Genomic DNA, 14,413 nt, shown 5'->3' on the forward strand with positions numbered 1-14,413 from the left:
CCACTACCTTGGGGAGGATATGGGGAACTAGAAAGAGGAAAGAAAATTTTCTCCATTCCCACCAAGTCGAAATATTTCCTTTCCTCAGTTTACAGATCCTAAAATGCCACATAAAAGAGCAGTTGTTGTATCCTTTTATATTCCTATATTACTATGTACTTGTTCTCTCCCCTCACTCTGTCAAATATTCTCTCCACCTTTCGTAATGGCCTCACCTCCTATCTCCAAGTTTTACCCTGTCAGAAATTATCCTGTGTTCCTTTACTGGCCAAGAGATTCATTTGCCAACAGTTAAGGGTACCTGGTGTCAATAAATAATGTAAGTCTTGGGATATGAGAAGAGAAAGAGTCTCTGCTACTGCTGCTGGAAGCTAGGAAATGTGCTTTTGCCATTTCAAGTTAGAACTCAATGAAGTTTCCCATAGCATATTAAAAAAAAAAAACTGCTTAAGAGAGTATTGTTAATAGTGTTTCTGGTACAATGTGGTTTAAATATGGTCTGGTGAGCAATTCTGATTATATAACTACTATAACATTGTTTCTTTTAGAAAAGGTTTTCTAATTAACAAATCAAATTGTAACCTAGAAAACTCCCTAATATACACAATGCCTGCCTGTTCCAGTATCTTTTTCCCACTTCCCCACCAGAAAAAGTGTCTTTCCTCTGAGATTACCTTCTATTTGTTCCACACATATTTAATGTGTTCAGAGTTTTTTGCATGTAGTTTCCCTCATTAGAACAGAAGCTCCCAGAATGTAAGGACAATGTTCTGGTCTTTCTTTGTATTTAGAGTTTAACATAATACTTATCACTTACTCTGTGCCTGCTGAGTGACTAAATGGAATAAATGAATGAAAGTGCTTTTATCCAGTGTGGAAACAAATTTAGAAGAATTGCACATGTTTAACCCATATTCCAATATAGATTAAACACTTGCTGTCTTGAGGAGGGGGAGAAGAATTTGGAACACAAGGTTTGCAAGGTAAATGTTTAAAACTATCTTTGCATTTATTTTGAAAAACAAAAAGCTATCATTTAAAAAAGAAAAAGCTTTTCCCCTCCAAAACTGAGGCTGTCTCATCTCTTAGTGCACCAGAACACAGTTAACTTTATAATTTACACCAAAAAAATATTGGCTAGCCTTGATCGAGAGGATAAGCCCCCTTCTTCCTTTGGGTGTCAGGGGCATAATTAACTTGTTACCTACTTCACAGGGTTGCTTCTAAATCATTTTACGAAACTTAATCACTACATATATTTATGTAAAATCACAGAGCACAGCATTCCGACACTTCCCATATCTTCTCAACGATGTTTCCAACTTGACCTGGTTATTCCCTTTTGATAATTTTGTTCTAAATTAGGAGTAAACATCTGGATAGATACACGGTTAAGAAAGTTTAAGCTTTTCCTTCCTCTTCTGAAAAGAAGTTGAGGCAGTTAGAGAGCAGACACTGTGAATTTACACTTTTTTGGTATTACCGAGGGAGTGAATTTCGTTTTGTGCAGATTTGTGATGTCACTGGGGGAATTAATCTTAAATTGCACTAGGGAATGGCACCGAGAACTCCAAGATTGTCCCCCGGGGGCTGGATCAGCACCAGAGCTGGCTTTCAGAGGCCGAGTTTCAGTTTCGGAGGACGCTCTAAGCCCGAGGTTGGAGGATTAAGCGAAACGGCAAAGATCGATCTTGCGTCGGCCGGCCGTAGGGGGATGCAAAGGGAGACCAAAATTGGCCCCGGGCTCAAGGGATTCTAATTCTACAAGGGAGACTGTCACTGTTCAGGAAGGCCAGGCAGTTTCAGTTACAGTCTAAACCGCAGGCCCAGAGAACAAAGCGTGCTTCCTCCCGGGGCCCGGGCTAGACCTGCTAGGCCAGCGGGGACTCCGGGGGCACTCGAGGTCAAGTTCGCCGCTGCGCGCCTAGCCCGCAGCAGAGTCGCCCGGTCAGGATTCCGACCCGAAAGGAAGAGTGCAAAACCCGCTGCAGAAGGGGAAGTGCTTAGGGTAGGGAACAAAAAGAGTAGCCCCGCAGGCTCGGAGAAGCTCCGGCTTCGACCTGGCCCTCTCAGCCCCGCAATGGGGAGGAGCCCGGGGCGGCCAGAACCGGACTCGGTAGCCCGTCCTTCAGCCTACGTCAGAGCCCTGGTTCGGGAGAAGTCAGGAAAGGGCTGGGTGGAGTTCCGAGAAAGGACTGCAGAGGCCAATCTCAGCAGTCCTCCCACTCCCCCCTGCTGATTTTCTGCACCCTCTGGCCCCTCCCCGCGCGCTACCGTCGTGACTAGGCCGGCCCAAGACTAGGGAGATAGGAGGAGGAGAGCACAAGCTTTCTTCCGGAGCCGCCGGGTGGAAAGGAGGCTGCGCAGTAACGTCATCCCCGTCCCACTTTCCTCCGTTCCCTCCCCGCACTGTGACGTTGGCCGAGAGGAACGAAGCGTAAACAGCGCTGGGCATTGTGGGAGCGGGATTGTCTCACGCAGGAAGCCAGGCTCCATTTTAGCGCCGCCCGCAGCCGCCATCTGTTTCCCCTCCCTCTCCCCTCCCCTTTCCCCCTCCCGGCCCGGAGCCCTTAGGAGAAGGTAGCCGCTGAGGCCCTTAGGGGGAAAAAAAGCGGGAGGAGGTAGGGAGAGAGGAAAGGGCGAAAGGAGAAGTCAGCCGCGGGCTCGGGGGGCTGAGGTGGCGGTGGAGGCCCGGGTCTCGTGGGGCGGCCTGCGGGAGGGCGGACGGACGGGTGCGCGCGGCGGCGGCGGCGGCCGCGCGGACAGAGTCGAGGCGGCGGCAGCTGGAGAAGAAGGAGAAGGAGGAGCTGCATCCTAGGGGCAATGGCGGCCGACAGCCGGGAGGAGAAAGGTGAGTGCGGAGGAAGGGGGGGGCGGCGTTTGGAGAGGGGGAACGGGGCCCCCCTGGGAGGGAGCTGGTGTGGGGGCTGGGGGGGGTCGCCCCGGCCCTGAACGCCCCCGTCGTTCCAGAAGGGGGTGGGCTGAGGGTTTCTTCTCTCGGGGAGCTCTGCCCCCACCCCCGTCTCCCAGTTTCCCGGGAGGAAAAGAGGCCTAGCAACTCCTGTTCGGCGTGGCCTTTTTTAGTCAATGTCTCCCTTGTGAGCTTCCTTCCCCTTCCGGTCCTTGGGTGCTCCGAGCACTTTTTGCCGCGTTGGTGCCCAGGGAAGAAGTACGGCTTCGAGGATTGTCCCGGGCCCAGGGGCGGCCCTTGGGTCTCCTGGGGTTGTAGGCCTGCTGCGTAGCTTCTTTTCTGACCTTTCCTTTTCATCCTCTCCTCCATCCGTCCAGACCTCCCTATCCTTTCGCTAAAAAGCGCTTTACAAAGACCTCGGTTGTGCCCGGGAAATTCCTCGGAATGGTTAAATCTGTTTAAATACATGCCTCAGTTTGGAGTATTCTATGCAAACGGGGAATTGGCAGGATTTGGTGCTCTTGGTTTTGTTAATAGTTATTTGTCTGGAGGGACCGATGATCTATATTTGGTTGTGGCTTTTTCCAGCCTGTGGCTTCTTAAAAGGTTACTTACCTTCCTTCCCCCTTCCTACTCTTACCTTTAACCTCCCCTCCCCCAATTTCGTTGTCAAAAAGCCCCTCCCCCCAAGAAAGGCTTAGATTAACAAGGATATGTACGTGGGGCATACAGAGTTTAGGATTTGAGAATTCCTTTTCTTTCACCGTAACTTTTGTGTGTGTATGTTATTTTTGATATCTACTAAATCATCGATTTACAGTTGGAAGGAGAATTGTAGTTATCTAGACCAACTCCTTCATTTTACAGATAAGAAATTTGAGACTCACAATTTCAGTGATTTGTCAAGTACCTTGTAAGTGACAGGACAGGGATTTGAATCCAGAGCTTCTGACTAAATTCAGCTGTCTTCCTTTGCACCTCTTTGACTTTTCTTCTTTTTTGAGGGATGGACATCCTGCGTCTCTTTTTGAAAATAAAGAATATGTTTAACAGAATGAACATTGCATTTGTAGTTAAAAGATCTGAGTTTATCTTTGCTACCTGTAACATACGGAGCAAATCATTGTAGACATCTGCAATTCTGCAAGAAGTAGCTAGGTGGCTCGGTGGACAGAATTAGGCTGGAGCCTAGAAGATCTGAATTCAAACATGGAGCTTCAGCCTCTTAATAGATTGTGTGACCCTGTGCTGGGCAGCCTGCATTTGTCTTAGTTTCCGCCATTGTAAAATTGGGATGGTACAAATGATTATCTCCCATAGTGGTTGTTGAAGATCAGATGAGCTAACACCATTTAACACCATGAGATGGCACTTAGCAAACCTTGTACAAATATTTATTCCCATTACCTTCTTGGCATCATGTTATTGTGCTTTTTCTAATTACCCAACTACTGGAACTTTGCTCTTTCTACTCTTGTTAGTAGACGTCCCTCAAGGTTTTATTTTCTATCCTTTGCTCGCCTCTTACACATTTCCTCAAGAGAACTCATGCAGTTATATGCTTTCAACCTTTTGATTTATACTGAGAATTCCTAAATCTACATCTATCTTTAGTATCCTTTTTCTGATTTTGATGCTTTGCCTCACTTTGCTTTTATTATTGACTCATTGTTGACAGAGCTAATATCAAGTCTCTTAGACTAAAAATCTCGACTTTTTTTCTTTTCAGCATCAAATCTCTTAATCATGGTTTTTGTTCTTGTTTACTAATCCTTTTGTCACAGTACCCTTGTCACTTTAGTTCTTAGTCTGTTGCAAGAATTGCTAGCTGGATTCCTTGGCTCCAGTCTCTTTCCTCTTAACATTTACTGCTAGCAATCCGATCACCGTGAAAACAACTTTAATATTGTTGCTCCCCAGTATTTAAAAAAAAATTAAATATTCAAGACTTCTGTGATGTGCCTCTCCCCAGTCCTATCTAATCTTATTTCATTGCTCCCTAACACAGACCCCGTGGAGTCTCCTTTTGTGTGTCTTCAGGTTATAATTGTCTTTTAACTCATATTCTCCAGTCTTTTTCTTTCATTTGATTGAATTTTAGGCATCCTTCAAGCCCATCTTCTAGTTCCACTTCTTTCATCCAGCTATATTTAACTACTCCTGCCCCCTTTGATTTACTTTTTCCTTTAATGTAATGACATCTACTTTTAGTTTTTTGTATGTTTATTAGTCTTATATCCTAACTGGACTATATTTCTTGAAAGCGAAGCTCAAGTCTTATACTTTTAATACATCTTCATCATAGTGTCTGATACAGTCAATGACAGTTCTTAAAATTTGGAGGTTTTTTTTTTTTTAACATTCTGATAATTGTTTCAATATTAATTGGTTTTCTTTCTAATCATACTCAAGAGTACAGGCTTCACCAGACTACCAAAGGGATCCATTTCATACACAAAAAGATTAAACCTTTCTCCAATCTTTCTCAAATTAATTTTGGCCATTTGGGTGCTTGAAATAAATTCTTCAAACCTATAATTAATGAGTAAATAAGAACTTTGGAGGAAAAGAAATAATGAAACCTCTTTTTAATCCAGAAAATTGTCATGTAAAAGTAGGTTTGCTATTTAAGAGTGTATCACTATCTCTGTCTCACTCAACACACTGTATAGCACCATTTGCGAAACATTGGTTCACTTAGGAAGATATGTCTAAAGTAGAGGGTTTTTTTGCTTTTAAAAGCTAGATGATTTTTGATAATAGAGTGAAATTTAAGTGACATTTGGGTTTTTCTTTCATTACTGTTTTCTGAAATTGTTAATCTCAGATCATTACATTACTTAAAACTTTCTTAAATTTCATCGATCCCATTTAATGTAGAGTTACAACCCCCTTCCTCCCCCCCCCCAAAAAAAAAAAAAGTTTGAACATAGAGACATATGTACTATAAATAAAAGAGGGAGCATGGCACAGGGATAGTAACTGTCACATCAACTAAGTGAGCAAATCATTTTATTCTTTAATGCACCAGTGCTCAGCCCATAAATTACAAATTAGTTGCTAAACCATGTTGGAAGTTGGAAATACACACAACTAAAATTTCGGGTTCTTAGCAAAAGGCAATAAAGCGCTCTGCCTTTAAATACTATTAATTCAACTTAATAAATATGTGGAGAGGTAATGATTATAATTGAAATATGAATTGAATTTTGTATAGTCACAAGTTTTAAATAGTAGTGCTGGATTTAGAAACAGGAAAGGTAAATTTAATACTTAGCACCTAGTTTTGTGCTTACGGGGAAAGTCAAGATCTTTACTAGCTTCTAGTTTCATTACTTGTAAGTAGAGATGATCATGCTTGTATTATCTTATCTCATTGTTATTGTGAATATTAAATTAAATAATATATATAAAACACTTTCAGCTATTTAATTTTAGAGTATGTGTGTGAAGGGTAAAAGGACATCACAAGGATCAATTAAAGGACAAATTGAAATTGATTATTGGACAAGATATTGATGTCATTCTCAGTATAATTGATCAGGCTTTGAAAACTTTGACAAGATTTTTTTGGTTACAGAGATTTAATAGTCTCTCAGATGAATTTGCCTACCTATATGTCCCCCTACATAGGATTTTTTACTTCGTAGACTAATGTTTATAAGGCCACCAGAAGAGGCAATTAAGTTCAGTATAACTTTTACTAGGTTCTTAACCCTTTAAAGCCAAGAGACAGCTTTATACATTGGGAAACTGAAGTAAAGAATAATTATTTAGTTTGGAGCTGGTTGGTTAATGTCAGAGATAGTCAAAATTCCAAATCCCTGATTTTTTTTTTCACTGCCATGTTTGACAGCTGTTTTATTTTGAAGTTATTTAATTCAATAAATCCTTTGATTATCTTAAAGTGCTGTCATAAACCTTTAACAAATCTTATATAAACTATAAAATTAAAGTAATTTCTATAATGCAATTGATATTTTTATAATTCCATATAGTCATACTTTTAGAGGGTATTGAAACTGTTTTTAGGTAGAACAATCGGCTTTGGGGTGATAAATGAATTTCAGTTTCAGCTGGTTTTTAAATAGCAAACCAAACCATGGCAGAGTCTATTAAAAAAAAAATATCGTTATGGGTGCTTAATTTTCTTTTTATTGTATCAGTTATGCTCCATTTACCTGTTTTAAGTATTTTGATTTCATTGGTGTGAACATTAATTCCTAACATACTTGCTCTTCCCCCAACCACCCTTTTTAAAAATGACTTGATATGGTCTTTGAGAATCTTAGGTGCATTGCTACTCTACCCACCCACCCCATCCCCCCCCCCCAAAAAAAAAAAAAAAAACTTAAGCTTAGCAGTTATATACATTGGGGGAGGGGGGAAGAGAAATGCTGGATTGGGAGTCCAGGACAAGGCTCTGCAACTTACAATTTCTGTGAATTAGGGTAAATTATTTAAACTAAGCTTCAGGTTCCTCATTTTTAAAATAGGGGGGTTGGCTTAGATTACTTAAAAAGTCTTTTCCTCTTATTATGAAACAGTGGTTTCTTGACCTTGGGGAAAAAAGACATTCCAGTCCAGGATCCCTAATTGACAAAGTTTTTCTAACTTGATAAGAACTGCCAGAGTTTCATTCAAAAGCCTAGACTTATATCTGAATCATGGTAAGGTATCACAAATAGAACTAAAGGAGAAAAATCATTATTTGTTCATTGCCTCAGAGTAGTAATGGAGAACAACTAAAACACATTTTTCTTAAAGGGGATCATGTATTTTCCTTGTAAATAGAATGGAAGCTGTTCTCATTTTCAATCAATTCCTTTTTATTTTTCTAAAGAATTTGTGATTTATCACTATGGAGCTTAACTTTAAGTGCATTTCAATTATAGTTGCCTATAACAATTTTTTAAAAAATCATGTTTTCATAGCACTTTAAAGTTTTCTGAACACCCCTGTTAATAAGTATTGAAAGTATCTCTTATTTATTCTTTAGATGAGGAAATGATGAGGTTCAGAGAAGTGGTCTGGCAAAGACAGCAAGTTATCTGAGTTGGGGTTAGAATAAAAGTCTCCCTAAACAAATCACTTAACCCTGTTTGCCTCAATTTCCTCATATATAAGATGAGCTGGAGAAGGAATTGCCAAGAAAACCCCAAAGGTCAATGTCACAGGAAACTCCTGTCTTCACTTTGACTCCCTCCCCCCTCCAGTATAATAGGCTGCTGAAGAAATGTATCTTTAAAAAAAGAAAAGAAGCGTTTATTGTTGCCTTTTCTTTTTATACTACAATCTTTAAGCCCACCTCTGTTTGAACCCTTTTTGGTAACAAAGACAAATGTTTTGTAGAGCATTGCAAAAACTGCTCTGGATTTGAGTTCAAGTTGCATGCTACTTAGAGCTACCCCCTGTGGTCTTAGATAACTCATTTCACTTCTTGGGGCTTCAGTTTCCTCATCTGTAAAGTGAGAAAATTGGGCTAGAATAACTCCTAATTCCTTTCCACATCAAAATCATTTGACACTGGGATTTTGACTACCTCATTCATATCCATTGTTCTTTTAGTTCTGCTCATTATTTAGAAACGTCTTCCAATTCTCTAAATTCCTCTTTGTTTCTTTGGGGAGTGGGGAGGGAAAGAAGGGCACAGAAATATCCTCTTATATTTATAAATTACATTTTGTTTATCTGTTCCCCAATTAACAGGCTCTCATTTAGTTTAACTTTTGCCACCTCAAAGGGCACAGAAATATCCTCTTATATTTATAAATTACATTTTGTTTATCTGTTCCCCAATTAACAGGCTTTCATATAGTTTAACTTTTGCCACCTCAAGGAGTGCTGAATGTACAAGAAATAAGGTATCTTTGTGAAAACGATTTTCTCACCTAGTCACAAGTCAGGATTTTACCATGAAGTGACTTGGATTTGGAATCATAAGACCTGGGTGCAAATTCTGGCTCTGCCACTTGCTATCCCTGTTAGTATAGGCAAATCATCTAACTCCCTTGGATTTCAGTTTCTTGATCTGTAAAATGAGAAGAAGTAGATTTGGTTGCATATCTAACTTTAAGCCTGATCCTATGGTTTCCTTAAAACGTGAAGTTATTTTAGTTCTTAATGAGAACTTTGAAACTGAGTGGGAACAAAGAAAGTTATGTTAGAAAAAATGTTAGAAAAAAATTTTATTTCCCCATATCCGCTACCCAGTGTTTAACACATAGTAAGCACTTAGTAAATATTTGTTGATATTTACTCTTCTTTCCTTTTTTCCTTTTTTTTTTTTTTTTAGATGGAGTCAAGTCAGATGTTTAGATCTATTTTGTAATTGTCATTGTTAAGAGCAATATCTTTCCATGTTAGCTCATCAGAATGACTAAAACAGTGGTATAGGGGATAAAAACTTACTGGCATTGGTTTGCCTATTCCCTATGCTATGAAATTGATGCTGAAGTTTTTATCTTAAGGAATCCTCAATATAATGGCCTCTGTGTTTATGCCATGGATTTACCTTATAGATAAGATTGCCTTATTGTCAAAGGTTCATGAGTACTTATTTTATTTTTTTAGATTGTCTGGTCCTTGATTTATCCACCCGCTACAGGTTCTTGTTTGTTGTAGAATTCAAGTGCATTCATTATGAAAAAATAATTATGTTCATAATAGAACTTGAGCTAGGGGAAAAAACTTTCTAGTAGAAGTATAATTAATTTGAAAGAATGCATGAATAACAAAACAGCTATTATTTATTACATTTGGCTATAATTATCTAAGAATGTTTTGCTGCCCAGTATGAAGCAAAAAATTATCAAGCTCTATGTTAACTCCAAATTTTCTCTTTTAAACGCAACAAAAAAGCCTTAATCAGGTAAGATCATATTTCTTTCACAATCCCTGTCGAACCAAATGATTAATGAAATTCAGAGATCTTTGTTATGCTAGGCAGGGTTCTTAGCTATTACCTTGGAATAAAGAGATAACAGTTTTGACCCTAGATCATGATGTGTCTGAAATCGAAAGAGCCTGAGTTTTAGGACCAGAATTCATAGGACCTAGAATGGACAGAACCCCTAGTATGATCAATTATATTAGGTTGATTCATAGTTTAGGATTTTATGGGGTTTTTTGTGATCTTTGTTTTTACATATTCTTCTTACTGAGATAGGTGAATGTGAATCCTATTGGAGTAATGTTGTATATTTGATAATTCGGGTGTGTGTGTGTTGTGTGTGGTGTGTGGTGTTATAGTAGAGAGCTGAACTCCAAACCATGAATATTTGTGTTTATTTTCAGTCACTTACTGATTGATATTGTTTAGGTAACCTGTGGCAAGTCACTTAATCTTAGTGCTCTAGGCAATTGTAAGAATGGAAGATACTAGAGAGTTGGCCTTTATTTGGAGAAATTTCTTTAATCAGATTCCATATACTAACTCAGAACTTACCCTGATTCCTGTGTCAATCAGCATAGTGTGTTGGAGAGAACATTAGCCTAGAAGTCAAAAGATTTGGATTGTAGTTACTGAATTTTAGTTTTATACTGGATTAAGATTGCTAAAAATTTTATTCAAGAGGTACTTCATTTGCTCTTATAGACAGTATACATGGATTTGAACCATGAATCTGTTCCATAATATCTATTAGCTTTAGTAGTTCACTTTACCACTCTGGGCTTCTGTTCCTTGCCTATAAACTGAGGGTACTTGGACCTGAAAGCCTGTAATGTGGTCCTCCCATCTTTATCATTGTATTGAAATTAAAATTTCAATTATCCATTATCATTTTACTCTTTTAAAAAGAAAATGGTTTATTTTAATGCTTCTTTGTATTTGTATCAAATCATTTTCACCCCAACACCTGTACTGGGCTGAGGCTTGAGATAGTAATAGAGTATGGTCCAATTACTATTTTTAGCCTCATGTGCTTGGGACCTCAGTGCATCATCTCAAGCCTCAGCCCATTACAAACACCCATTTTCTGTTGGGTTCTAACCCAAACAAAGGCAAAGGCAAAAGTAGTTTCTCCTTCAAACTCATCCCACTTCTATTTATTTATATATTTATTATATAAGGGAGGAGGTATGTTTCATTACTTTTTTCATTGGAATCTTCATTGTTATTGTGATGGTGGTTTTTTAAAAATTTTTAATATTCAAATTTAAACTTCATTTTAGTAAACTTTTTGTTTATACTCTTGTAAATTACATGTAGTTTTCTTTGTTCTGTTTCAAATTCTATCAATTCATAAATATGTTCCCATCATTCTCTGAATCTTATTATGTCTTAAGGTTGAATAACATCCATTGCATTTATGTACCACACTTTTTTTCTTCAGCCACTTCCCAATTGAGAGGTACTTTGTTTCTAATTCTTTGTTACTACAAAGAAGGTTGCAAGAAGTATGTTTTGGTTTGTGTCTTTGACATTCTTTGGAGTATATGGGGTATTTTATTAATGGGATTGTTGGGTCAAAGAATTGAGAAAGTTTAATTCCTTTTAAAATTCTACATTGCAACTCAGAATGATTAAACCAGTATTACCACTCCAGAAATAGTGCATCAGTTATTCCGTTTTCCCACAATCCTTCTGACTGCTCCTATGTTGTTGTCTTTGCCAATTGGTATGATGTGAGATGAAATTTCAGCATTGTTTTAACTTCCATTTTCGTATGGCTATTTATAGTTTGTAATCTTTTGAAAAATTTCATTCTCCTTTTTACTACTTACCTAATAAAGCATGATGTTATATGTCTGTGTTAGTTTCTTATCAGTGATATTTAATACAAATATATTTCCCAATCTTTAGTTTACTGTCTTCACTGATTTTATTTTTGTAAAGGCTTTATATTGTCACAGTTATGTATTTTATCACTGATGCTTCTCCTGTCTTTGTTGCTTCTACTTTTGTGCCTAATGTCTTCTCATTTTCTAATGTTTTGGGTTCCTATCCATCACACTACCTTTTTCAGCAATTTTGCCAAATTCAGAGGCTTTTTCTCAGCTGTACATCATGATACATAATCAACTGTCTACTTCTTGAAATATTTATTTCATCCTTTGATTCCACACCATTATTCTTTTCTACTCTAAATGGCTTTCATTCATGAATCTTCAGACTTTTATTTTTTCTCCCTTTGAGAGCTCAGTTGTTTTTATAGGCTCTAGTTATCACATCTTTGAGGTGAATACTATCAGTTTCCCAATTATCTAAGTTTGAAGCCCTTAAGCTCATTTTTGAGTCCTTTATCCCGATTTGATTTCAAAGTATGTCCTATTACTATTTCACAGTGTTTATATAACCTGTCTGTTTCTTCCTCTTCTCCTTCCCAGTCTGGCCCTCATTACCTTATACTCAGTTAGCTTCAGTTGTCTCCTAAACTGATGATTCTTATACTATTCTTTTCTAATTTATTGTTTGCTGTTACTTTAACCCTTAATATCTTTTTGTTTTTTACTGTCAAACAATTCCTTTTTGGCTTTCATAGATCATATATTTCAAGCTGAAAAAGATTTTGAAATTATATATTCTAGTTCCCTTGTTTTGTAAATGAAGTCCAGTTTCAGAGTTTTTTTCTTTTTTACTGAATATAAAACTTTACATGAACTAATCTTCCTAATAATTATCTTCCATGTTAAGTCAATAAATTTACTTTGGCAGCACATATAAGTGCTAATTCTTGCCATTATTTTTTGGTCATTCTGCTCCCTTTCCTGGAATGACTTAGTAAATCCCCATTTAAGTCTCCCTATCCAAATTCTGTCCATTTCAGATGTATTTTCTCCTGTGGAGTCTTAAAATATAATTAATCCAGCATTATCATTTAACCATTCTTTTCTTTGAATTACTATCACACAAAAGTCTTTTGTTCTGTCCTGTCCTGATTGTTTTTAATAGTAATTATGTTTTTAATAGTAATTATGGCTCTTCAACTGAGTGATATATAAATAAAAGATATATATATATCTACCCCGAGAGCAGGGATATTGTCTTACACTTTTATTTCCCCATATTCTCTACCCAGTGTTTAACACATAGTAAGCACTTAGTAAATATTTATTGGTATTTACTCTTCTTTCCTTTTTTCTTTTTTTCTTTTTTTTTTTTTTTTAGATGGAGAACTTAATGTTCTGGATGATATTTTGACTGAAGTACCTGATCAGGATGACGAATTATATAACCCTGAAAGTGAACAAGATAAAAATGAGAAAAAGGGTATGGGAATTTTTTCATTGTTTTCTAGGAAATTAACTGTAGTGAAAGCAGATGTAAATGTTTTGATTGCTTAAGAAGAGTTTTGATTTATAACTGGCATTTATTAGAGCCACATTTGAGGGCATGGAAACTACTAGACAAGAATAATTTCCTCTAGATAAGAAATATGTGAAATTTCTCAAAGTAAAGAATTCTTAGAAATCATTTTAGAGACTGATTTTCAGGGTATTTTGAAATAATATGTTTTATTGGACAAATTTAAGAATCCAAAGCTTATTTTACAGATGATTTATTGTTGAGAAGCCTTATTCTTTTTGTTTTTCCCTGTGAAATAAATGTATTACTTTTAAAGTGTTTATAGCTTTTAAAATTCTCTTTTTAAGGTTCAAAAAGAAAAAGTGACCGAATAGAAACTACTGAAAGCAAGAGACAAAAACCTTCTGTACATTCAAGACAATTGATGCCAAAGCCACCTAGCTCATCTATTAGCAATAACAAAAGAATAATTAGTACAAAAGGAAAGCCAGTAACAGAGTATAAAAATGAAGATTACCCGAGGTCTGAACGAAAGACCCGTTTATCAAGTGGCAGTTCCAGAGAGCCATATAAAAGTCAACCTGAAAAGACTTGTGTCAGGAAAAGGGATCCTGAAAGAAGGGCCAAGTCTTCCACACCAGATGGTTCACAGGTAGTAAACATTTTTGCAAGTTTAAAAAGAAAGCAATTCTCTGATGCTTTTGTGAATGAAGCATAATCTTTTAGAACTATTTGTGCATCCTGATGGTATATATTGTATGACTGCTGATTCCCTTTTTCTTTAAACATCAGAGAATTAGGCATGATGTGGATAGACGGCACAGCAGATCAAGCCTTTCTTCTAAAGAAGAAGTAAACTCTGAAGAATATGGCTCTGACCATGAGACTGGTAGCAGTGGCTCTTCTGAAGAGCAAGGAAACAACAGTGAGAATGAGGAAGAAGGAATGGAAGAAGAGGAAGAGGATGATGATGAGGGGGAAGATGAAGAAGAGGTAGAAGAAGATGGAGAGGAGGAGGATGAAGAGGAATATGAGCAAGATGAAAGAGATCAAAAAGAAGGAAATGACTATGATACTCGAAGTGAAGCCAGTGACTCTGATTCTGAGTCTGTATCTTTCACAGATGGTTCAGTCAGATCTGGTTCTGGCACAGATGGATCAGGTATATGCTACAGCTGCAAATGAATTTTTTTTTCTTTTACATTGATTTAGTTAGCTTTTTTTCTTGAATGCATCCAGACTGACTAGACTTC

General features: G+C 37.6%; 1 protein-coding gene across 2 annotated transcripts in view; it reads left to right on the forward strand.

Moving 5' to 3' along the window:
• Positions 1–2,465: 2,465 nt before the first annotated feature.
• YTHDC1 (YTH N6-methyladenosine RNA binding protein C1) overlaps positions 2,466–14,413 on the forward strand; it is a 32,306-nt gene continuing 20,358 nt past the window's right edge. Inside the window, exons 1-4 of one of the 2 annotated variants that reach the window (XM_051966979.1) lie at positions 2,466–2,851; positions 13,023–13,124; positions 13,508–13,812; positions 13,953–14,322. In XM_051966979.1, the coding sequence (XP_051822939.1) occupies positions 2,824–2,851; positions 13,023–13,124; positions 13,508–13,812; positions 13,953–14,322 (805 nt within the window). In that variant the 5' untranslated portion in view covers positions 2,466–2,823. The remainder of the gene's footprint in view (positions 2,852–13,022; positions 13,125–13,507; positions 13,813–13,952; positions 14,323–14,413) is intronic. The other variant, XM_051966980.1, reaches the window with a different exon arrangement.

This window comes from Antechinus flavipes, chromosome 6 (assembly GCF_016432865.1).
Source record: "Antechinus flavipes isolate AdamAnt ecotype Samford, QLD, Australia chromosome 6, AdamAnt_v2, whole genome shotgun sequence".
NCBI classification, from domain to species: domain Eukaryota; kingdom Metazoa; phylum Chordata; class Mammalia; order Dasyuromorphia; family Dasyuridae; genus Antechinus; species Antechinus flavipes.